The sequence below is a fragment of the Mugil cephalus genome, chromosome 7, assembly GCF_022458985.1.
Source record: "Mugil cephalus isolate CIBA_MC_2020 chromosome 7, CIBA_Mcephalus_1.1, whole genome shotgun sequence".
Classification (NCBI taxonomy): Eukaryota; Metazoa; Chordata; class Actinopteri; order Mugiliformes; family Mugilidae; genus Mugil; species Mugil cephalus.
Genome location: NC_061776.1, coordinates 1,855,870 through 1,880,330, shown reverse-complemented (window position 1 = coordinate 1,880,330; position 24,461 = coordinate 1,855,870). Strand labels below are relative to the sequence as shown.

General features: G+C 38.3%; 2 protein-coding genes across 4 annotated transcripts in view; one reads left to right on the top strand and one right to left on the bottom strand.

Moving 5' to 3' along the window:
• Positions 1-4,473, top strand: part of efr3a (EFR3 homolog A (S. cerevisiae)) — an 81,583-nt gene extending 77,110 nt beyond the window's left edge. For both annotated transcript variants that reach the window (XM_047589832.1, XM_047589831.1), the window contains one exon: positions 545-4,473. In XM_047589832.1, coding sequence (XP_047445788.1) covers positions 545-650 — 106 coding nt within the window. In that variant the 3' untranslated portion in view covers positions 651-4,473. The remainder of the gene's footprint in view (positions 1-544) is intronic.
• On the bottom strand, positions 2,803-21,134 carry oc90 (otoconin 90). 2 transcript variants are annotated; one of them, XM_047589826.1, is made up of 20 exons: positions 20,836-21,134; positions 20,683-20,754; positions 19,027-19,201; positions 18,130-18,239; positions 16,562-16,693; positions 15,001-15,048; positions 13,158-13,223; positions 11,788-11,901; positions 11,281-11,325; positions 10,308-10,388; positions 9,630-9,899; positions 9,346-9,501; positions 9,147-9,257; positions 8,411-8,608; positions 7,895-8,086; positions 6,789-6,887; positions 6,528-6,699; positions 5,874-5,980; positions 5,078-5,309; positions 2,803-5,008 (listed from the first exon to the last, which is right to left on the bottom strand). In XM_047589826.1, exons 1-20 carry the CDS (start codon positions 20,873-20,875, stop codon positions 4,735-4,737), a joined length of 2,694 nt encoding a protein of 897 aa, XP_047445782.1. In that variant the 5' UTR covers positions 20,876-21,134; the 3' UTR covers positions 2,803-4,734. The 2 variants fall into 2 exon arrangements, with proteins under 2 accessions (XP_047445782.1, XP_047445781.1); XM_047589825.1 differs by having other exon boundaries at positions 20,683-21,134.
• Between the last annotated feature and the right edge of the window lie 3,327 nt (positions 21,135-24,461).

The following is a 24,461-nucleotide window of genomic DNA, read 5'->3' as shown; positions in this document are numbered from 1 at the left end:
CCCTCAAATCCTTCCACTTCAGTCCCATCCTAACGGGACGAGTTTAACCTGGGGATATATATTAATGCTGGATTTAATGGTTTCATCTCTGGTCTAAATGTCTCCACTTTGCTCCCTAACGTCTGTCCACACTTTCATTTATTAAACATCCTTCATGATTCTTAAAGAAACAGAAACAAGCTGAGAATCAAACAAAAGTCTTGAAAAAGTAAAATCACGGTAAGTTGTTAAGTAGAAATCACACCTCAGATTATCAGCGTATCATGTTTCTCCAAACACAGACGTCCTGAGATAAAACTAATCCATTTTTTAAAAATGTTTTTAAAGAGTTTTGTTTGATTTTCAGCAGTTTTTTTGCATCTTTTCTCTCAGTCATGATAAAGGTTGTGTTATAAGTCAAAGTTCAGACAGATGTTAGCATGAAGAGTCCAGATGTGTCTGTCTAGGATTCAGTAAGATATATATAGAAGAATAAAAGGTTTAATATTAACCGTGACACGTGGTCGTAATGTTGTGGCTCTAACCCTGACCCGTCCTCCACCAGGCCTCCTCCCAGCCCGTCCGGCGTGGTGTCCATCTCCACGGGACACACCCAGCATCAGTCCGTCCCCGTCTACGAGATGAAGTTTCCGGACCTGTGCGTCTACTGAGCGTGTGGACGCAACCTTCGCACACATCCACGAATAATAATAAAATAATAATAAAAAAAAAAACAAAACACAAGAACATGCAAAATTTAAAAAAAAGAAAGAAAAAATGCTGAGACAGAGCAGCCGGGTTTTCAACCAGCACAGCGTCATTTAAGTGTTTCACATCCTGACCTGAATCCCTGAAACAAAGCTCTCTGAGGCCACGCCCACACGCAACAAAACGAGCCATTTTTTCTGGCTTTTCTTGGCGTTAAATACGAATAAATTACAAAAAACGCATGTAGTAGAAGTAGAAAAGGCTGTAGTTCATACCCCAGGCCTGTGGGTGGCGCTGTGTCTGCTACAGAACTCAGCCGTCTATAGATACATACAGTAACAGTAATGCAGTACCGTCACCAGCCTGTAGTCACTGATGACATCATCGTGTTCAGACGTTATCACGAATGAAAAAAAGTTCAAAAAGTTTCCAGTCGCCAAAAAATCCGACTAATGCGTTTTCACCTGAAGCTCGTATCCGTGTGGGCGTGGCCTAAATCTGACGCGTCTCCCCTTGTACAAACTGTTTGAAAACTGTTCTCAGACGCAGCTTTCGCTTGGATCTGTTCTCATCTCGTAGGCGTCGCGTCGTCGAGTAGAAACGAGCCGTGAATTATCTGTGAGCTAGGAAACCGAAGTAGAGAGTTTAGTTCTAGTTTTCACTGTTTAACCTGCGCCGATGTTTAAACGCTTGAAACGACTTCAAACAACCAGCGCTGAGGCGAAACGAGGCGGAAGCAATACTTGAAGAGTTTGGTGAAACGGGCTCGAGCAAATACTTTAAATTCCTAATCCTGTCATTTTGTTTCCATCTTTGAGGAAAAGACGCTGAGTTTCCAGAGCGGAAGCTGTGGGAGGTTTGTTGTTGTTTTTACTGTGAACTGAGAGAAGTTTGGTTCGTCAGCTCCTCGCGTGGCCGCGTCGAACAAGCGTCAGGAGGTCTTCCTTCAAACCGAACCAGCGCCAAGGTTCAGTTACCAGCACCGTCAGTTTTAGCTGAGTCCTGTTAACGGTCGTTCATGTTTTTATGTGGAGTGAAACTCTTTGTTTCCCTAAAAAGTCTTTGACACAGAACGAGCACAAGATATTAAACGTTGGGGACGCTGTTTTTCGAGATGCAGTTCTGCCTCTGACCACTAGGGGGCGGTGTTTCGGGATAATACGTGTAAATATCGATGGAGCAGTTGGAGCCAATTCGTGAGTTTATTATAAAAAGTCCTAATGCTATTTTCCCGAAGGTACAGGAGGCACCACCTTGCAACTTTTAGAGCTACAGTCTGAGGGCGGAGCCACAATATCAATGCCCCGCCCACACTCCAGACTCGCTCACGTTAATCAATACTGCGGTTGGCGTGGCAACTGGTGATCGCCATTATGTCACATCCTAATCAAATAACGAAAGTCGTGTCACTTGAACGTTCATTATATCAAAAAATATATATATATTTTAGCGTTCTAGTTTGGCCCAAGTCCCGCCCACTAACATGCTAACATGGAGGGGGTGGAGCTTACAGGTTGGAGGTTAGTGAAAATGTTTAGGAAACTCTTATCAAAGCTCAAATTGGTTGATTGGTTTAAAAACGCGTTAACGCGGAGGTCTGTCTGGATTGGACCAAGCCTCTAGTGGACATTTGTGGAACTGCAGCTCTTTAACTTTTTTTTTTGCTCCATATTTTTCCCGCTCTGGATGTGAAGTAGATCGTCTGCAGTCTTTATGTTGATTAAGAAGCTTTAGCAAACTGTTACCAGCTGACACTCTGTATCTGATCCTGATTATTAGTAGAAGCAGCAGAATATTCAGTCTAGTTCATCACGGTGGTTGATGTTTAGCTGCAGATGAAGCGTTCGTTCCACCAGCAGATTCACGTCCTCACAGCTTTACTGGCAGCTTCCAGGAAAAAAAAAAAAAAAACAAAAACACAAAAAAAACAGAAAAAATGAAAACATGTTTAGTTGCCAAAGACAGACGTCGTCCTCCTCCTGTTCCCTCCAAACGTAAAAAAGGCTGAATGCTGTTGGTGCCGGTCTCCTGTGAGGAGCCATATGGAGGCGTTCGTTCAGAGCCGACCTCCCCTGAACGCATCCAGATTAACAGACCGACTCATCTCATATCTCCTTTTAGCTTTTTTTTTTTTTTCCTACGTGGTGCAGCTGTGATGTGTAACAGCAGATGGTTATCGGCTCTGTCCTCTGGTCTGAGCTCAGCGTGGGAAGATTTGATTTGTGTTGCGCCTCCTTTAAAGAGCTCGGTGTTGTGTGGAAGTGGACGGAGGGATGAGACGTGGACGTGGACGTGGGTCGGTTCTGTTGGAAGGATTTAAAAATGAGAAAGGAAAATGTTTGGGATCAAGAGGAGGTTAATGGTTTATTAATATGTGTAGGTCGGCTAACGGTGGAGCTAGCGTTGGAGCTAATGGTGGAGCTAGTGGACGTCCCATGTTCCCCTTCGTCACATGGACGTGTTGTGAATGTATTTGATGAGTCGGTTCATATCCCAGAACGTGGAGACGTTTAAAACTTTAAACTCTGGTGACTCTCGTGTCTCATGTTAGAGTCTGAAGCACCTGCACGGTTCCTGGAGGTGGCGCCGCGTTTTTAATGCTGAAACTGAAACTCCAGCGGAAGGAGTTGCATCACGTGGAGGCTGTGGCCTCCTCTTCTGAATGTGTCATCTTCTATTTTTGTACGTTTTCTTTCATGCGTCATCGCGCGTCGTTGCCTCGTAGAGATTTTAGAAACCGGGAGATTTATTCTTGTTGATCAGGATGAAAACAAATGCTGAAATCTTTTTATTCTTTTAGATTCTTGTTGTCGTCGTTGTTGTTGCTGATGAGAATCTCTATGTTTGTGGTAGGATCCGTGATATCATTTCAAATATCAAATATAAATATTATATCTAGAATCAGATTATTTTTGGGAAAATAGAGGAAATCAGTGCAATCTGCTAATTAATTTTTCTTTTTTAGAAATGTTTACTGTTAAATAATAATAATAATGAATCATTACAGATGTTTTCAGGTCCAGATTCAACAAAAAGTTTATTCATGAATTAACTGAGTTCATTAAACTCTAAAACTAAACTAAAATAAAATCGATGCTGTGAGTCTGGACCTGATTATTTTATTAAATTAGATCTGAATCTATCAGCCGCTCACACGAGCTGTAAATATTCACTAGTTCAGATTAAAAACCTTTAAATATGACGTGTTGTTTGCACTTTGTTCGCTGTGTAGCCGGTACTATCGCAACAAATAAGGAACCTGAGGGAAACGTTCGGTGTTTATGGTGAATAAAGTTTAAAATCAGTAACTGAGCTGCCTTAAAAAAAAAATATATAAAAATATCAACGGACGAGAAAAAATAAATGAAAGAGAAAAGAGCTTTTTGATTTCTTTTATTTTATCTCTGTGATGCAGCGGTTCGTATTTTTGTGTCACGTCTGTGTTCAGCTCAGATTCAAAACACAGCCACGGGTTTAACCACTAGAGGGCGCCGCGGAGGCTCCGCCCCCTTCGCCGCTGCCGCCGCCGCTGCTGCTTCAGGGAAACGAATTAAATCTGAACCACAACTTCCTGACTGAGATTTAAACCTAATGAACGAATTCATCCAGTAAAAAGACTGAAACCAGCTCCGCTAAGAATCTAATTAACTTTAATTAACCAGTTAACTGAAATAAAGGCGTTTCCCTGATCTCCAGCGGCGCCCGCGGAGCCTCCGCTTGGTAGAAGGTGGCGCATTGAGATCAATGTTCAATAAATGAATGAAAAAATAAAGTATTTCTATCAAAGCTGCTGCGTCGTGGTTTTTATTTGAGATATTTACTCAGTTCACTAGATGTTTTTTATTCGTTTTCTTTCAGTAACGTGAGGAAATAAAGAAACTGCATGAAAATAAAAAGAATAATTTTACGGCTTTATTCACGTCTTTTTACACCAAACTACTAAAACTCTTCATGTCTTTATATGTTCAAGTCCCTCAACAGAAGAATCACAGTAAACATTTAATTATTGGAGTCGTTAAATTATAAACACTGTGACATCACGCTCCTCTAGACTCCTCCCTCCTCCTCCTCCTCCTCCTCCTCCTCCTCCTCCTCCTCCTCCTCCTCCTCTTCTTCTTCTTCTGCTTCTTTTTCTTCCTCCTCTTCCTCGTTTTCTTCTTCTATCTCTGGTCGTGTGTCTTGACTCGGCCGGTGGTCGTGAGTTTGAATCCAACTAACTTCTGTCGGCTCCCTGACCTCCTCACTGGAGGCAGGAGGAGCAGGAGGAGGAGGAGGAGGAGGAGCAGAGTTGTGCTCCTCCTTCATGTCAGAGCTCTCATCACTGTGGAGAGAAGAAGGTTTTAGGTTTGAGTCGAGCGTCGACCCCTCGGCTGGAGGTGCGTTCACTGACCTGTCTGGAGGCGGGACCGGCTCCTCCTCGCTCTCCTCGCTGGACGGAGGAGGAGGAGGAGGAGGAGGTCGGGGGGGCGCTTTGGGAGGTCTGCTGGCCTGGCGGCACGCTGGCGCCCCCCCCTGGCAGCGCTGGGTCGGGAGGCTGTGGTTGAAGTGAGCGGCCGCCATGCACATGGCTGTGGTCTTATCACACACACACTGCAGCTTGTCACAGATGGACACGCCCTCACCTGAGGTCACATGACCAGGAAGAGGAGGACGATACACAACAACAACCTGTGAGTAACGACAACTCCAGACTTTTAAGTAAATTAGGAGAATGATTTATGAGTGTGAAGCATGAAACCACGGCGCCATGTTTGCTCCATCAGAGGTTAGATTCCACAGTGTAACTCTAAATAAATGTCTTATTTCCACCATTAAATGTTATTGTCACTTAAATATCCCAGCGTCTACTTCCTTTAAATATCTTAAATGAGCTGTAAAATGCTTCGTAGCCCAATCACCTCATCAGTCATGGAGCTGTGTTTACCTTCTCCTCAGTCTCCGTGTTCATCCATCACCGTTAAAAGGTTCAAATTACTCAGAAAAACTATAAAAACTATTAAACTAGTCTCACTGTTATTTAGCATTAGCATTATAGCATTAGCATGCTAGCTATAATAGCTTGGTAGTAACTGAGGTAAAGTTACATGTCAGTTAAATGTGTTTATCTACACGGACATAAATCACACCACTGGGTCCCCGTGGACCCGTGGTCTTCGGTCCCTCCGCTGGTCTCGTTGTGTACTCACATCGTGGTTTCCTGTCGTCACAGGAGATGTGAGCGCTGAGCCTCCTCTCTGCTCTACAGCCCAGAGACCTGATCTGACTCAGGCAGCACAGATGGAAGAAGCAACATCTGGAGGAGGAGCACAACAACAACATGAACACAACATCAACACAACAATAACAAAACAATAACACAACAACAATATCAACAACACAACAACAACATCTGGAGGAGGAGCAAAACAACAACATCAACAATAACATCAACAACAACACAACAACTGCACAACAACAACAAAACAACATCAACAACAATAACAACCACAACAACAACAAAACAACATCAACAACAATAACAACCACAACAACAACAACAATAACAACCACAACAACAACAAAACAACATCAAAAACAACATTTACACAACAACAACATCTGGAGGAGGAGCACAACAACAATAACATCAACAACAACACAACAACAATAACACAACATCAACAACAACATGAACACAACAACAACAACAACAACATGAACACAACAACATCAACAACAACACAACAATAACAACATCAACAATAACACATCAACAACAACATGAACACAACATCAATAACAACATCAACAACACAACAACATCAACATCACAACGACAACATGGTGTCTCCAGGACGGACCTGTCCAGCTGGTCCAGAGGTTGTCCACTTCCCTCTTGTCCACAGTAACATCCGTACATCTCGTACTCGTGAGGACAGCGTCCTGTGAGACAGTGGATCATCTCCCCCAGAGACGGCATGTCCCTCAGGACTCGACCGTCCCCTCCAAACACCCTGAAGGACAGACTGCACTCTGGAGGACAATCAGAGACACCGAAGACCAGTCAGAGACACTGGAGACCAACCGGAGACCAATGAGAGACAGAGACACGTGTCTTTTACCTGTGACGTCGTCCTCCAGCTGTAACTCAGTGAGTCCAACTGACTCCAGCAGAGACCAGGCAAAGAACGGGACCGTCCTCTTCTGGACCAGGTCCCAGTCTGAGGACACGTTTAATGGACAAATATTATATTATATTATATTATATTATATTGTTTTATATTATATTATATTGTTTTATATTATATTATATTATATTATATTATATTATATTGTTTTATATTATATTATATTATATTATATTATATTATATTATATTTATAATGTTATAATGTTCTATAATATAAAACAATATAATATAATATTATATTGTTTTATATTAAATTATATTATATTATATTGTATTGTTTTATATTGTATTATATTATATTATATTGTTTTATATTATATTATATTATATTATATTATATTATATTTATAATGTTATAATGTTCTATAATATAAAACAATATAATATAATATTATATTGTTTTATATTAAATTATATTATATTATATTGTATTGTTTTATATTGTATTATATTATATTATATTGTTTTATATTACATTATATTATATTATATTATATTTATAATGTTATAATGTTCTATAATATAAAACAATATAATATAATATTATATTGTTTTATATTAAATTATATTATATTATATTGTATTGTTTTATATTGTATTATATTATATTATATTGTTTTATATTACATTATATTATATTATATTATATTTATAATGTTATAATGTTCTATAATATAAAACAATATAATATTATATTGTTTTATATTAAATTATATTATATTGTATTGTTTTATATGATATTATATTATATTGTTTTATATTGTATTATATTATATTATATTATATTTTATTGTATTATATTGTAGAACATTTCTCTTATTGGAGTCTAAATAAAGTCCTGATCATCTTTAATTATTCATTTTATTCACTTTGTTTTTCTCTTTCATTAACGTAGATTAAATCAGATGTTTCCTTCACATCGTAAAATTAAACAGTTTATTGTGACAGACGACCTGATTTAACTTGTGAATATAATTAACTTTATTAAACCCTGAGAGGTTTTATTTAAATAAAGTTATAAATCTTTTATTTTTCTACCTTTCTCCTGAGAGCTGTCGGCTGCGTCTCCGTCCTCACACGGAGGTTTGTCTCTGGTCTCTGTCTCCTCCTCCTCCTCCTCCTCAGATGGAGGAGTCACAGTGACTCTGGTCTCTGGAGGAGGTCTGGGCGTTGGTGAGGAGGAGGAGGAGGAGGAGGTGGAGGAGGAGGTGGAGGAGGAGGTAGTTTCACCTGAAACCAGTGAATATAAAAGTTGACGTCTGACTCCTGATCAGAGATGAACCGTTTCCATGGCGACAGAGTCAGACACATCAAGACATCAACGAGAGGAGACGAGCATCACTGGAAATAGGAGGAGGAGGAGGAGGAAAAAGATACAGAGGAGGAGGAAAAGGAAGAAAAGAGGAAGAAATAGAAAAGATGGAGGAGAAAAAGGAGGAGAGGAAGAAGAGAAGTCTTCTTCTTCTCCTGTTTACTGTGAACTCATCACCACCAACGAAGAAGAAGATCAAAGAGTTAATCAACTCAGCTTTTAATTAAAAGTCACTCCCTCACCTCCACCTGGTGGACGGGGAGCAGCAGGAGGAGCAGGAGGAGGAGGAGGAGGTGTGACGTCCTCCTCCAGTGAAGCGTCAGTCAGGGAGGAGGAACTGGTTCTAGTTGTGGTTCTAGTTGTGGTTCTAGTTGTGGTTCTGGTCGGTCCAGGTCCAGGTCCTGGTCCTGGTGTTGTAACTCTGCTGATTGTCTCTGGTCCTGGAAGACAAGACAAATGAGGAGGAGGAGGAGGAGGGGCTAGCAGTTAGCTTAGCATAAAAAGGAGGAAGGGGAAGAAGAAGAAGGACGTAGGAGTGTCTCCTCCTCCTCCATGTCCCACATGTCTCCACGTCTCCATCGTCTTTGTCCTCATGGATTTTCAGAATTTACTAAAATGGTGAAAACTTCTTTTGTTTGTTTGTTTGTTCTGTTTCCTGAAGACGTCGTGAAGCTTCGTCTCCACGGAAACAAGTACGTGGACTTTTAACACATTTTAACACATTTTAAGACATTTTTACACATTTTAACACATTTTAATACGTTTTAAGACATTTTAACAAGTTTTAACACGTTTTAACACATTTTAACACGTTTTAACCTGTGAACAGGTCAAATCTGACCCCAACACGATACAAGAGATTCTTCAGGAACAAGTTTTATCTTTTTCACCGTCTACTCTGAACTCTGATTCAGGACCAGATTCAGGACCAGATTCAGGATTCAGAGTGTGTATGAAGTCCAGGTTTGAGTCTCTGACCTTCTCTGTTCTCTCCTCCTCCTCCTCCTCCTCCTCCTCCTCCTCCCTCCGTCCCCGGTTCTGAAGATGAAGGAGTTGCTGGTCTTAAAGAGGAGCTGACGCCTCCTGGACCTGGACTCACAGGGAGAAAGATCAGATCTGGTTTAGAGACAATGTGATGAAGGTGAGTTCAGACGATGTGGTTCAGATCAGAACTCACTGTGCTCATCAGACGCTGCTTCCTGCTGTTCTTCCTCCTCCTCCTCCTCTTCCTCCTCCTCCTCCTCAGATGACCTTTCAGTCGGTATCATGGTGGTGGTTATTTCAGGGTCTGGGCTGATCTGAGGTCTGACAGAGACCAGGGAGATGACAGAACCTGAAAATAGGAAAAAATATTTTATAAGATTAGAATCATTTATTAAATAAATTCATGTTGTTTATAATATTTGTTTGATCCTAATAGTTTTTAGTAAAAAAAAATAAAAAAAACCAAACAATAAACACCATTTTCCTCAGAAGGCTCCTCCTCAGACGTCTGCTCTCTGGGAGTTGTAGTCCTCTGAGGAGTTGTAGTCCTCTGAGGAGCTGTAGTCCTCTGAGGAGTTGTAGTCTGAGCCGACGGTGAAACGTCAGCGAACGGTGTCGGTGTCACCGTTTGATTCGTCACCGTTTGATTGGTCACCGTTTGATTGGTCACCGTTTGATTCGTCACCGTTTGATTCGTCACCGTTTCATTCGTCGACGTCTCTTCACCAAAGAAGAAAGAAACCGCATCTAAAAACAAATAAATAAATATGTTTCTACGCATGAGAGGAAATAACTGTTTGCACCAGCAGGTGGCAGCAGTTTGGATTAGTCATTCAAAACAGGAAGAGCTACTATTTGCTGTTTCATTCACATATTGCAGGAGCAGAATCAGTTTCTAAACGGTTTGACTCCAGACTGATGTTCAGCAGCAGCATTAGCAGCATTAGCAGCTAACAGCTAACATCAGGTGTAATGAATAAACTCCGCCTCCTCTCAGCAGCTTCTCAGTCTGAATAGTTTAGTTCACAGAGAGACGCCTCTCATCTTAACCTCCCCCTGAACCCGAATGAGTCACGGCTTCTGTTCTTGGAATCAATAAGTTCCTCTTCATTAGCGCCGGCTACGTTCCCGTTAGCGGTCGTGACGGAGACTCACCCCGGCTGCTCGTCTGGGTCATCGGATCCTCATTTATCTCCTCCTGCTCGAGTGCTTCCTCCGTCACAGTCTCGTTCAGATCTGAAAATAAACGACAGGAAGCGTCTGAGCCGTAGTAGTGGAGCAAGCTGACGAGGAATGATGGGTGAACAGTGCGGGAAATGATTCTTGGTTTGAAACTGTGGACGGCGAAGCGGGTCATAACTGGTTCCAGATCTGGTTCAGGGTCATTTTTTAACTGGTTCCAGATCTGGTTCAGGGTCATTTTTAAACTGGTTCCAGATCTGGTTCAGGGTCATTTTTAAACTGGTTTCAGATCTGGTTTAAGGTCATTTTTAAACTGGTTTCACATTTAGTTTACGTCGCTTTTCTCTTGGATTCAGTCTTGGTTTAGGGTCAGTTTTAAACTGGTTTTAGATCCAGTTTAGAGTCATTTTTAAACTGGTTTCAGATCTGGTTTACGGTCATTTTTAACTGGTTTCAGACTTGGTTTAGGTTCGATTATAAACTGGTTTCGGATCTGGTTTAGGGTTGGTTTTGAACTGGTTTTAGATCTGGTTTAAGGTAATTTTTTAACTGGTTTCAGATCTGGTTTGGGGTCGGTGTTAAACTGGTTTTAGATCTGGTTTAGGGTCGGTTTTAAACTGGTTTTAGACCTGGTTTAGGGTCAGTGTTAAACTGGTTTTAGATCTGGTTTAGGGTCGGTGTTAAACTGGTTTTAGATCTGGTTTAGGGTCGGTTTTGAACTGGTTTCAGATTTGGTTTAGGATTGGTTATTAACTGGTTTCAGATCTGGTTTAGGGTCGGTTTTAAACTGGATTCAGTCTTGGTTTAAGGTCATTTTTAACTGGTTTTAGATCTGGTTTAGGGTCGGTGTTAAACTGGTCTTAGATCTGGTTTAGGGTCGGTGTTAAACTGTTTTCAGATCTGGTTTAGGGTCGGTTTTAAACTGGATTCAGAACTAAAGTCGTACCTTTAAGCGTGAAACTCAGAGCCTCCTCTTCCTCCTCTCCGTCATCTGAAACCATAAGAAGATCGCACAGGTCATAGCTGCAGATGCTAACGCGCTAATAAGGTTTAATGTGTTCATGAGCATGTGTTAGCGTGCTAGCATGCTAACATTAGACACAGCTGGAAGGAAGTTTGTCTCCAAACAGATGAATCATGGAAGATGAAATAAGTGATGATGAGGAGGAATATGAGGATGATGAAGAACAATTCATGAAGAATAAGAAGAAATATTCAATGATGAAGACGAAGATGATGATGATGATGAGGAGGAGGAGGAGGAGGAGGAGGAGGAGGAGGAGGAGGAGGAGATGAAGGTAAATAATTCTGAGGAACAGTTTTGTCTTTAGTTGATTAAATTAAAAACGTTCCTGAAGAGACAAATAATGTCCTCCATCATCTTCATCCTCACTAAATAAACCAGCTGTGTCTCCTGGACATGTGTCCCCTGTGGTCCAGTTCTAGGTCGTACCAGGGGGGGTCAGGAGGGAGGGGCCACCCGGCCGAGGGGGGACGAGGTCTCCGTGGTCCGTCCCTGTGAAGTCCAGGACGTCGTCCACTCTGACGCTCGTTAGCGTCTCTGTCTCTGACCCAGAGACACAGGAAGACAGAGACAATCAGGTCACGTTCAAGAAACAAAGAGTCACAGCTGGTTTAAAGCTCTGGTTTTATCTATCTATCTATCTATCTATCTATCTATCTATCTATCTACAAGCTTACTTTTCTCATTATATATATACACACAACATATTATATTTATTTATATAATAAATTAATAACTAAGCATCATTCATAATCTGAATATAATAATATGGTAATGTTTGTTATTATTGTATTTTTATATCATAATGTATAATAATTGAAAGTTATTATTATTATTATTGATAATAACAATAATAATAGCAATAAATATTAACTTATTAATTATTTTTATTTATTCATCAAGTTTTATATGATAATTACAACTGTAGTGATTTTATAAATAACTGTAAATAAATCAAAGAAAATATTATTAACAAAATATTCAGCATAATAATAATCAGAGTTACCGTGATTATTAATATCATACATTAGTGTATAATATAAATATAACAATAATAAGCACTTTATTATTGTTATTATATTATTGTTATTATTACAAATACTTATTGTTGTTTTTATAATATATACGATCTTAATAACCACAACATTGATGATTCTCATTCTGCTGAATATTTTGATAATAATAACACTATTAAAAACTACTATTGTATAATTAAGAAATGTTTCTTTGCCTTATTTAATTTAAACATTTTATTTATAAATAACTACAGTTTTAATTATTATATAAAACTAATTTTATGTTTCCATTAACACACTAAATAAATAAATAAATTAATCTGACTCTGTCTTTAAACCAGATTAAGACGAAGTCTTAAAAAATTGTTTTTCTGTCATTTGAACATTGTACGAGGGTTAAAACACGTTTTTATTGTTACATCATTTATTCTATTTATTGTCCTGAGAACAGAGGGTTTATTATCAGGATGTTTATTATAATCAGGATGTTTATTATTATCAGGATGTTTATTATAATCAGGATGTTTATTATTATCAGGATGTTTATTATTATCTGGATGTTTATTATTATCATGATGTTTATTATTATCTGGATGTTTATTATTATCTGGATGTTTATTATTATCATGATGTTTATTATTATCTGGATGTTTATTATTATCATGATGTTTATTATTATCTGGATGTTTATTATTATCAGGATGTTTATTATTATCTGGATGTTTATTATTATCTGGATGTTTATTGTCTGGATGCATTAATGTCCTGAGTGTAATCGTTTACCTGCCGACAGGAGGGAAGAGTTGAAGAGCGAGTAGCTCGTAGAGTCGTTCACTGCAGACAAATAATCTGGAGAAAAACAAGGAACAAATAAATGAGTAAAATATTCTCTACAGTGTCTTCAAATAACAAACACATCAAACTTGAATGTCTTTATTTCCAGCTCTGAGGGATCATCAGGACTGATCCACTGACTCCTGGTTTAAGAAGAAAGGCTTCACTGTGTTGATCAGCTCTAAATGTGATGAAAACAGCATCAACAGGAAAACACATTCAGTAAGTAAAACCAAATTTGAATATAAAACCAGACTCTTGGTCTCAACATCACGGAGTCAGTCCACATCATGTAAAGAAACAGAACAGGTCTCTGAAGGTTCTCCAGAATGAACCAAACCAAACCAAAGTCTTGAAATTTGTCTAAAACCAGGTTCATATCAGTGTGAAACCAACATTAAATCAAGTCTAAAAGCTCAAAAAAATGGTTTGAAACCAGTCTACGTCTGGTCCCCTTCCATGGCTGAAATTAAACCAGACCAACAATCTGTCTTAAACCCGGTCCAAATCTAGATATGTCTAACATTTACTTACTTCATTCTACAGGTTAAAACCGACCCTAAACCAAATCTGAAACCAGTTTAAATCTGACCTCAAAACAAGCCTGAAACATCTTTAAAACCGACCCTAAACCAGATCTGAAACCAGTTTAAATCTGACCTCAAAACAAGCCTGAAACTTCTTTAAACCCGACCCTAAACCAAGTCTGAAAGTAATTTAAAATTGTCCCAAAAGCAGATCTGAAACCAATTTAAAACTGATGCTAAATCAAGTGGGAAATCAGTTTAAAACTGATTCTAAACCAAGTGTGAAACCGACTGCAGACTAACCCTAAATCAGATCTCAACACAGTTTAAAACTGATCCTAAATCAAGTGTGAAACCAGTTTAAAACTCACCCTAAACCAGATCTGAAACCAACTGAAACCAATATTAAGTTAAAATCATTCAAGTAGAAAATCATCTCTCAAATCTCAGTCAAGAACTTTAAAACCAGTGAACCATCTTCACTTGTTTACATCAAATGTTAAAGCACCAGACTTAACTCATTTATGTGAACCCCTCCCTCCCTCCAGATCAGAGCAGACCAGATCAGACCAGATCAGACCAGACCAGACCAGACCAGACCAGACCTGGCTTCACCAGCTCTATCGTTTAAACCTGATCAGCTCCTGATTGATGATTAAATCTGCAGCGTCAGTCTTTATCCTCTAGAGACGAACGTCTAACGAGGGTCGAGTTACCAGAACCTGCTTCCCTTCATCACCACACAGATAAAAACTAAATCAACTGAGTTCTTCTCTCATCGGCTCCTCACACAAACTAATCAAAGTGTGTTTTAAGTCTCCTCTCGGTTCAGACTCAGGAGGTCTGCTGTAAACTCTTTATTCAAATAGAAGAAGTCAGCTGTGAGTTTCTGCCTGGCCTCCGACAGCCTTTAAAAAGTTTCCCTCTGAAGTTGGTTCTCGCCTTTAATAACCTCCTGCTTCTCTCAGACTGAGAGCGGCTCAGCTGCTACTGCTTCTATATTTGAACCGAAACGTATCAAAGGAACTTGGTGATATTTCCTCCTCGTCTGTACGTGGGAGGGAAGCTGCAGGATTAAACTCTGAGAGGTCATTGTTTTAATTGGCCGAGGTGTGACTCAGCCGTCTGCGCTTCCAGCCAATCAATCGCTTCCTGTGATCTGACTTCTCTCGGGAAAGTGACGGACTGTCTGGAGGACAGACGTCTCCGCTGGGCGGTGGTCATGTCCTCCTTCGTTTCAGGTGAAGTTTACGGACGTCACTCACCTGCTCCTCTAAAGACCTCCTCAGCCTCCGCGCTGCTGCCGATCACGTCTGAAACAGAATCAGACTAATGAGGGATTCGGTCGTCTGGTAGGTCTCAGCTCTGAGCTCTGAGCTCAGCTGCTTTATTAAGTCATACCCTGATGTCCATCAGAGGACAGTAACATGAAGGAGTCCTGCTACAGGTTTAAATGTCAGGTCCAGAGACAGAGACTGAATCCAAATTTACCAAAAGGTGCCTCAGAACCAGTCCTGGTCAAAAACAAGCCACGTATTAAACCTGAAACCAAACTAAAACAAAGACCAAACAAAGTCTGAAACCAGGTCAGAAATCACTTAAAACCAGGTCTGAAACCAGGTGTAAAACCATTCAAAAGTAGATCTGAAACCATCTAAAAACCAGGTCTGAAACCATTTAAAAGTAAGTCTGAAACCATGTGAAAACCAGGTCTGAAACCAGGTCTAAACCCATTTAAAACCAGGTGTAAAACCATGTGAAAGCCAGGTCTGAAACCAGTCTAAAGCCAGGTCTGAAACAGGTCTGACACTAACTGAAACCTAGATCTAAGATCTTCAGGAAACAGCCTAAAGCCAGGTCTGAAATCAGTTTAAAACCAGATCTGAAACCATCTAAATCCAGGTCTGAAACCAGTTTAAACCAGATCTGAAACTGTCTAAAACCAGGTCTGAATCCAGGTCTGACACTAGCTGAAACCAAATCTGAAACCATCTAAAACCAGTTATGCAAAGCAGGTCTGAAACGAGTCTCAAACAAGTTTAAACAAACTCTTGAACTGTGTTTTGGAACCAGTATGAAACCAAGTTTAAAACCAGACCAAAACTAGACTTCTAGTCTAAACATCATGAAGTCAGTCTGGATTATATAAAGAGAGAGTTCTCCTACGTCGGTCAGAAATGAAACCAAACCAACGTCTCAATATTTATCTAAAACTGATAAGAAAATAAAACCAGAGACCAGGATCAGATCAGTGTGAAAACAACGTTTGACACCAGGTTCAAAAGCAGTCTAAACCCAAACCTGAATCCAGTCTGAAATCGAATTAAAACCAGGTTAGAAACCAGTCCAGGACCAGTCTATATCTAGTCCAATATCCAATCCTCACTGCTGATGTTTTACAGGTAAATGCACATTTTGTGTGAAGACACTTGATGAATTGAAACTATTCCTCTACTTTTAGAGCATCAGACGTTTTTTTTTTATTTCAGTATATTTTTAGGAACTGGTCCAGTTTTTATTTGGTCTTAAAGGCAGATGGCTCCTCTACAATCTTTTCAATATTTAATTACACTAAAGCCCCATCTGCACATCATTAATTTCTCTTATATTCTTTATTATTTTGCTCGTGTTGGAAATGAAAACATGTGAGTCACGACATGGTTTCGTTTACATGGTGCCAAGAGAAACTGAAATAGAACTAGATCATCTATATAACACACATGATAACACACCTGATGACATTTATTACTTATATCTATGTTTCTATGGATTGTATTGAACTGTTTTATGGACAGTAAACTCTAATCTGATCAGATTTCCTCTCACCCGTCGTATTCTCAGAGGAGCAGCTGGACTCCTCGAAGCCTCTCAGTGTCGAGTTGTACGAACTCTGACTCATGCACTCGACGGCAGCTCGGTCACATTCACAGAACCTCCGCCGACACAAGTCACCGACATCTACAAGAATGAAAGAAATAAAAGAATATCTTCAGTCAACATGTGGCCGTCATTCATCCTGGAGTCGGTTTCATCATAAACACAATGAATCTCTCAGAGAAATAGTTTGGACTCTAAAGGGGTCGGCAAACCACGGCTCCGGAGCCGCATGCGGCTCTTTCGGTCCTCTGCAGTCGCTCTCCGCGGCGAGCGGTGCGGAGCAAGGACGCTGATTTAAATCGTTCACTTTTTCACACTAACTGCCTCAAAATAGCGGTAACTCTTCGCTCAGCAGTAAACAAGCATAAGCAATACAACTACTGATTGACATTGAATGCAACATCACTCACACTCATGGCTGTAACATCAACCAAAAACACTGAACTCCCAAAGTGCATTGCAGCACATTTACTCCTTGTTATCAAGTATTTAATTCAAATGTATTTTATTTTACTTCGTTAGTTTTTAAAATATATTTCTAAATTTGAATTTATGGTGATCTTGTAACATTAAAATAAAATGTGTTTAATTTTTTGTCGCTCAAAATATACGTCACAACTGCCGATGTGCGACACCGCCGGCAGGTCCAGTCCGCTGTTTATTCACCTTTTCGACCGCAGGTGAGACAACTATGGATAAATCCCTGTTATGTTACATAAATGCAATTTCATTTTCTCTGTAGCAGTTCTTTCATTTCATAAATGCATCACACAATAGTTTTTAAAACATAGGCCTAGCATAGAGATAAAAACAATGTATGCAGTGTTATCTTCATTGTAGATGTCAAAGGGGTTTTGTGGCTATGGAAGTGTTGAAGGCTGCCGACCCCTGGTTTAGAGAATTACACTTAGAGAATAAGATGAAAAGGTTGTCACTCACAGGTTTGCAGAATAAACACTTACATTCAGCTGCTGGTTAGCTTATCTTAGCTTAGCTTCACTTAGCATAAACACAGGAAACAAAGGCAATCAGGTACCAAGAAATCCACCTCTATAGGTCTTTTCAGTTTAAAACATGTCAATAAGAACAGAAGCTTGAAACAGAATGTTGATTTCCCAAATTGAACACAAGTATAATTATTATTATTGTTGTTATTATTATGAAGCAATAAACTGATAGACAGATAAAATCTGTCTAATTCAGTAAAACCATAAAACAAACGAAAAATACATAAAAGCAAATAAAACATAAAATTTTATCATTTTCAATTAAAGTCTTTTTTAAATAGAAACAGTAATAATTATCATTAATCTAAACTAATAATCTCACAATGTGAAGTCATGAACCAACAAAGAAAATAAAATAATAGAAATATATATATCATATAATTTAGTTTGTTTATAAATAAAGAAACAAAGACAAAATAACAATAAGGTCACATGGTCAGATAATAGGAGGTTCCACTGAGACGTTCAGGAGCTCAGGAGGAATAAATTAAGGATTTATTTTATTCTCACCACAGCTGGAGTTTGCTGCTGCTTCACAGCTGAAGTTGTACGGAGGTGGAGGCAGCTCCTGCCTGCAGGGGGCAGCACTCTGGTAACACAGTCTGTGAGTCTGACAGCAGCTGCACCAACGAAGAAGAAGAAGAAATCCAGACATAAAGGAAGTTGGGAATAATCAGGTATCATCTTAATCGGTGATAGTCATTAATGTCATTATGTGTATTTAACCTTTCATCAATGATTCTACTTTTTTTCCCGACAACTTTTTGGTTTTGATGAAACATGTAAATAGTTTTGTACCATAACATATTTACTGTTATATAGTTTCTCGTTGTCCTACCTTAAATAAATAAATATAGTCTTATCTTATCTTATCTTATCTTATCTTATCTTATCTTATCTTATCTTATCTTATCTTGCCATAAAGGAATCTAATCTGATTGGCTGGGGGCGTGTCCTCTGTTTTCATGTCTAGCCAATCAGAAAACCCAATAAATCAAAGACATGTTTAAGTTGCTTCTTTATCACAGAACAACGTCTGCAGCATTTTATCTGTCTTTTTAACATTTTATAGGCCACTAGAGTTTTATTGGGAATTCAAATTTCAATTCTGCTCAGTCATTAAAAATTCTGTGTTTTTTTAATGACTGCACCAAATCTGTTTCCTTCAACATGATCATATTAGACAACATCAGGACACTTCTTCTTCTTCATGGTTCCTAATGAATCAGTTGTGCTCAGAGTCCATACAGAGGTTTGACCTTGTAGACCATATTAGACCCTGATTGGACCTGACAATGTTTCCTGGATCTTCTCTGATTGGCTGAATGAAAACCACATGACAATAAATCTCACTGTTAGATGAAGTGACCGGATTTGGTTCCTGGCCCTTTAGAGGGTTAAACTCACGCGTCCAGACCATCCACCGGGTTTCCCACTGCCTCACGTCTGCAGGAGCAGCCGTAATCCTCCAGGTCACGAGGACAAATCCCCGTCTCACAGCGGAGCTTCAACGCAAAGTTCAGCAGCGACGGGAAATTATGGAAGAGAGAGTGGATCCATGTGAAGCTGAGGCCGAGGCAGTCTGCAAGGAGACGAGACGGGACGCAGAGCGGAGGGGTTTAATCACAGATAATCCTGACGGCGGGGTCCAGGAACCCGGGGTCCAGGAACCCGGGGTCCAGGAACCCATGGTCCAGGAACCCGGGGCCAGGGGAGACATGCGGGGCAGGAAATGATGCAGCCCACATGCCTCTGTTCAGACTACAGGAGTCCCAGAGCATCACAGCCAGACGACCAGACGACTACGCTCTGACCTGGACCTGGACCATTACCAGGACCTGGACCTGGACCAGGACCTGGACCTGGACCTGGACCAGAATCACCTCAACACACGTGTGAGTTACCATTTATTCACAGGTGATGAGAACGGAGCAGAGGGATCTCATCAGACCAGAATGTGATACAAACTAGAGAAGATCTGCCTCTGGATTTAAACATCACCCAGTAGAAAGTTATTTTATTTCCTAATTAAACACAAACGAATAGAAATGACTTACAGGACAAAGCAATAATAATAATAATAATAATATTCATATCAGGGAATAAAAAGATGAGATATAATCCATCTAGTTCAGTAAAATCACCAAAACAAAAAATACAGACAAAAACAAAGAGAAATAATAAAAGGAAATAATTTTCAATTCGTTTTTTAAATAGAATTATTAATAATAATGATTAATCAACTAACTAACTTATAAACCAGCAAAAACTAAAAAATAACAAAATAAGAAAGAAAAAAAATATGTAAATGTTTTCTAAATATCAGTTTGTATAAAAATACAGAAACAAGTAAATAATAATAATATGTATTATCAGGAAATAAGACGCAAACAAACAAAAAAATATGTTTTGTTTCTGCGGCTAGGCTAATTGCATCTCGTTTCTGACATAGGCAGAAGGATGAGATGTCCTGGTCTGAGTGTAGTTGCATTCCCATCATCATCTCTATTACCGACTGCTGGTGTCTCGGCTAATTAGCCCGTGTTTTATGTCCGTGGCTAGGCTAATTGTATCTCATTTCTGACATAGTTAGTAGCTGACCACTGGTCTGCTGGTTGGTTGTCCAGTTGGACGTGGCTTCTAAAGGAGTTTTGCCTTAGATCATGGCACAAGGGATTGTAACATCTCGTCCTGTGTATTAATGAGTAGGAATTTAGACACAAAATAAAGATAAATATAAATAATAAACTGATATTATTTTCAATTAGTTTTTTAAATAGAAAGAAATACAAAAATAAATCAACTAATAAACTCACAATGTAAACTCATAAACCAACAAAAATATATTTTTTTAAAAAAATTAAATATTTCTATAATAAATATAAATTTATAATAAAATAATAATAATAATAATAATAATTGATTGAAGGGTCTGTGGTCATTTGTGGTGACTTTACAACAGATGTAAGCAAAACTGTGATTCATGTGGACAATTCTCTGCAGTTTCGTATTAATTATCTTAATAATCAGACTCATGAAGGTCTTTGAATGTTTCCTTCTCACCAATCACGTGGTCTGGGTTCTGGTCTCCAGCCTCAGAGTCCAGACAGAAGAAGGAGGAGCCAGCAGGAAGCGCTGAAGACAAACAGGAAGTGATGAAGACAAACAGGAAGTGATGAAGACAAACAGGAAGTGAGGAAGTGACCCTGAACTCACCGTGAGGAGCAGACAGGACCAACATCAGGACCAGGATCATGACTCCAACCTGAGGTCAGAGGGAACCTGTTAGATCAGTGTTACAAAATAAAAGTTCTTCTCCTGTTATTTATCATTTATTTATCTTTCACGTCAATTTTCAGTCATTTTTTACTTTAAATGTGAGAAATCAACATTAACATCAACATTCATCGTCATTAATCTTCTATTTCATATCAAATATTTCATAAAACAGCATCAAATCCTAAAATGTTTCATCCTGATGATAAAAAGTGAATTTTCTCTCATTTGATTTATGATTTTGACTCAAACCCCCAAAGACGAATATAAAACTATAAACGCTTCCTCTCACACATGTAGCTGCATTCAAACTGAGAAAGAACATTTTAATGAGGACGATTTTAGCTAAAAACTAAAAGTTTCTTTAACTCTCTATGATAAGGACAAATTTTGATATTTCAAACTCAAATCCCATTCAAAAAAATAAATAAATAAAAAATCAGATTTATTCTCCCATTAAAATTCATTCAAACTTTATTGAACTTGAACTGCACGTCCAATGTTTGAATTAATCTAGAGACATCTGGGCTAAGCTAGTTAGCATCTAGCAGGATTATTTGTTATTTTAAGTATGAATTTAACAAAATCACTTCATGAAATGTTGGAACAATCTAATGTTGATGTTTATGTTCCAGAAAACAGGTCAAAATGTGTAAATAATTAGCTTTAGCTAAGGCTAGCTAGGACTTCACTCAGACTAAACGTATTTACTCTCATTTAAAATCTGACTTTGTAGGAAAATTCATCCTAAAAGCTGAAAAATAGTAAATGTTTAAATATGTTAGGACTGCTTTGTTTTTCTGGTTTATCAGATTAATTCTGTAGCATCTGAATGTGTTGTTCAGTTAAAGAAAACTAGCTAAGCTAAAGCTAAAGCTAGCCTCCATAGTTATCTTTGCAAACAACTTTCCTTCAAATGATCTATTTTTTTGTTAATAAATCCCATATTTATGATAAATATACAAAATATCAGGAGGTTAAACTTTTTAATTAACGTCAAATTCTCACTGAAACATTTTATGTTAAATTTACTTCATGTCAACATGTTTGGAAACAAAACCTGTTTGATGAATCCAAGCTTCATATTCAGGTGTCTTTATTTTGTCTCCACCGGTTCAACAGAAAAATGTAGAAGCACCTTTCGATGTATCGTTATATCAAGATTAGTGAAGTAAATAAAACACTTTTATCTGAATTTGAACCCAAACAAAACAAACATGACTCACCTTATGTTGCTCACGTTGTGTCTTCTTCACTGAATAAAGCTTCAACTGTGTCTCGTTCTAATAAGAGAGACACCAGCAGCCAATAACCCCCCCTGCCCCCCCAGGTTCAGCTCTTATTGGCTCCTCTGGTGACACCTGAGCAGGATCTTATCGTGGTTTGGTTCCCGTTCAGGTATGTGAGGCTCTAACAGAGGTGGGGTCCTGACATGGGGGGGGCACAGAGTTGTCTTTGTCTCTGACCCGGGGGTCGACCTGGACTTATCTGATCCTCCAGGAGGTCAGATCAATGACTGGGGGGGGGGCTTTAATAACAGGGGGCTGATAGTGGGGCTTTGTGTGGGACAGGTGCATCTGGGGGGGGGGGGGGGGGGGGCACCACAGATGTTTATATCATGTTGGACACAGGAAGTGGAAACAGTTACAACATTTAAACTGTTTCTGTTTAAAGGAGCCACAAAAATATGTTTTTATTGATTTATTTTTATTATTTCACCTCCTGAGACCTGAGCTTTAGTTTTGCCTGGGTTCTAATTTCTCCTCCTGTTTGGGATCAGTAGGAACTAAGAATTATAAAAATAAATAAATAAATAAACAAGCATCATCTTTGAACTGGACGTAGTTTTTGAAAAAAAGAAAAAGTCCTCATATGTGGACATGTGGATTATTTCACTGTAAATTATAAATATAAAACAGTTTATTTTAACTCAGCGTTGCTGAGTTAAAACCAGAACAGCAAACAATGAAGTCCCAACGTCCTCAAACGTGTACTTACTAATTAGTGGCGTCATATCAAACTACAAACGTTAATAAACATAAATAAACACATTTATAAGAACATTTCTTTATCTGCACAACGAGTCCACTTTACATTTACACCAATTAGTGTGTTGAGCCTTTGCTGCCACTAGGTGGCAGAATGAACGTCTCCTCTAAATGAAGGTGAATGAGAAGCTGCACCAAACTTAACTTAATGTCCCCATATGAGGACGCAGGGTCTCAGGAGGTTTATATGCTGGAATTCAACTCGGAGCAAAAAAATTTATTCAGACTGGAATAAAATCAGGTTTTCATTGAATCTGTGTCACTATTAAGGAACTTCTTCAAAAATGCCCTAAAAATAATACGTGGTTAATATTTATTTTTGTACATTTTTTTTTACAAACATTGAAACGTTTTCAGTAACTAAATTCAAAGTGGATTATTATTAGAGCCTTTTTGATGGATTTATTTTTTGTTTTTTTGTAGTGTCAGATTTATTTATTTATGTTATTTATTTATTTATTTAAACACCTCTAATTAAAACTTTCCACCTTCAAACTGAAATAAAAACAGTTTTTTTCCATGGAACTTGTTTTACCATTAAGGGACAAAAGTGTCTCTTCGTTATATTGTTATTATATTTTTTTATATTTTTTATATTATATATATTTTTCTACTGTATTTTTACATAAATCTTTTAATCCACTTCAGTTTTAATCACAAACACCAAAAGTTTGATTAATTTCTGACTTTAACTCTTTATATACGTCTTTGTCATGGCAAAAAAAAAAAAAAAAGTTTAAAAAACAAAACAAACAAAAACATTTTAATATTTACATTTAAAAAAAATATTTTAAATAATCTAAATGCAAAGTGGATTTTTCTTGGGAGGATTATTATTAGAGCCTTGGACATGTCAATAATTCTGATGGATTTTTTATTTTTTTTATCAAACCCATAAAAACCATAAAAATATCATATGTTAATATTTTATTTTACTTTTTCTGCATAAATATTTGAATCCACTTAAGTCTAAATCACAAATACCAAAAGTTTGATTCATTTGTTTAACCCTTTATGTGCCAGAGTTTGTTTGTGGTGGCAAAATTTTAATATTTTCCATCTGATCTCATCTAAATGCAAAGTGGATTTTTCTGTGAGAGGATTATTATTATCAGAGCTTTGGTTCAAAAGTTTGAGGAATTTTTTCTAGTGTCAGATGTTTTTGTTTTTTTAAAACAACTTTCAGCGTTTAAACTGAAATAAAAGCAGTTTTTCATGGAACCTGTTTTACCATTAAAGGACGAGTCAGCGATTAGTAAAAAACTCCCATTAACTTCACTTCAAACTGAAATAAAAACAGAAACTAACTTTACTTATTCAAACAAAAACAAGCCTTTGTTTGTTTAGTTCCATTATTTGGAAAGAGTTTTGATGTTCTTGTCTCAAGCTATTCTGCTACGACCACTTTGCTCTGATTCCACCAGTTTATAGAAACATTAGTCATGTGACATTAATCCTCGAAGACACTGGACTAATTTAGAGGAAGCTGCTCTGAAACAGACGCTTCATCCGCTAACG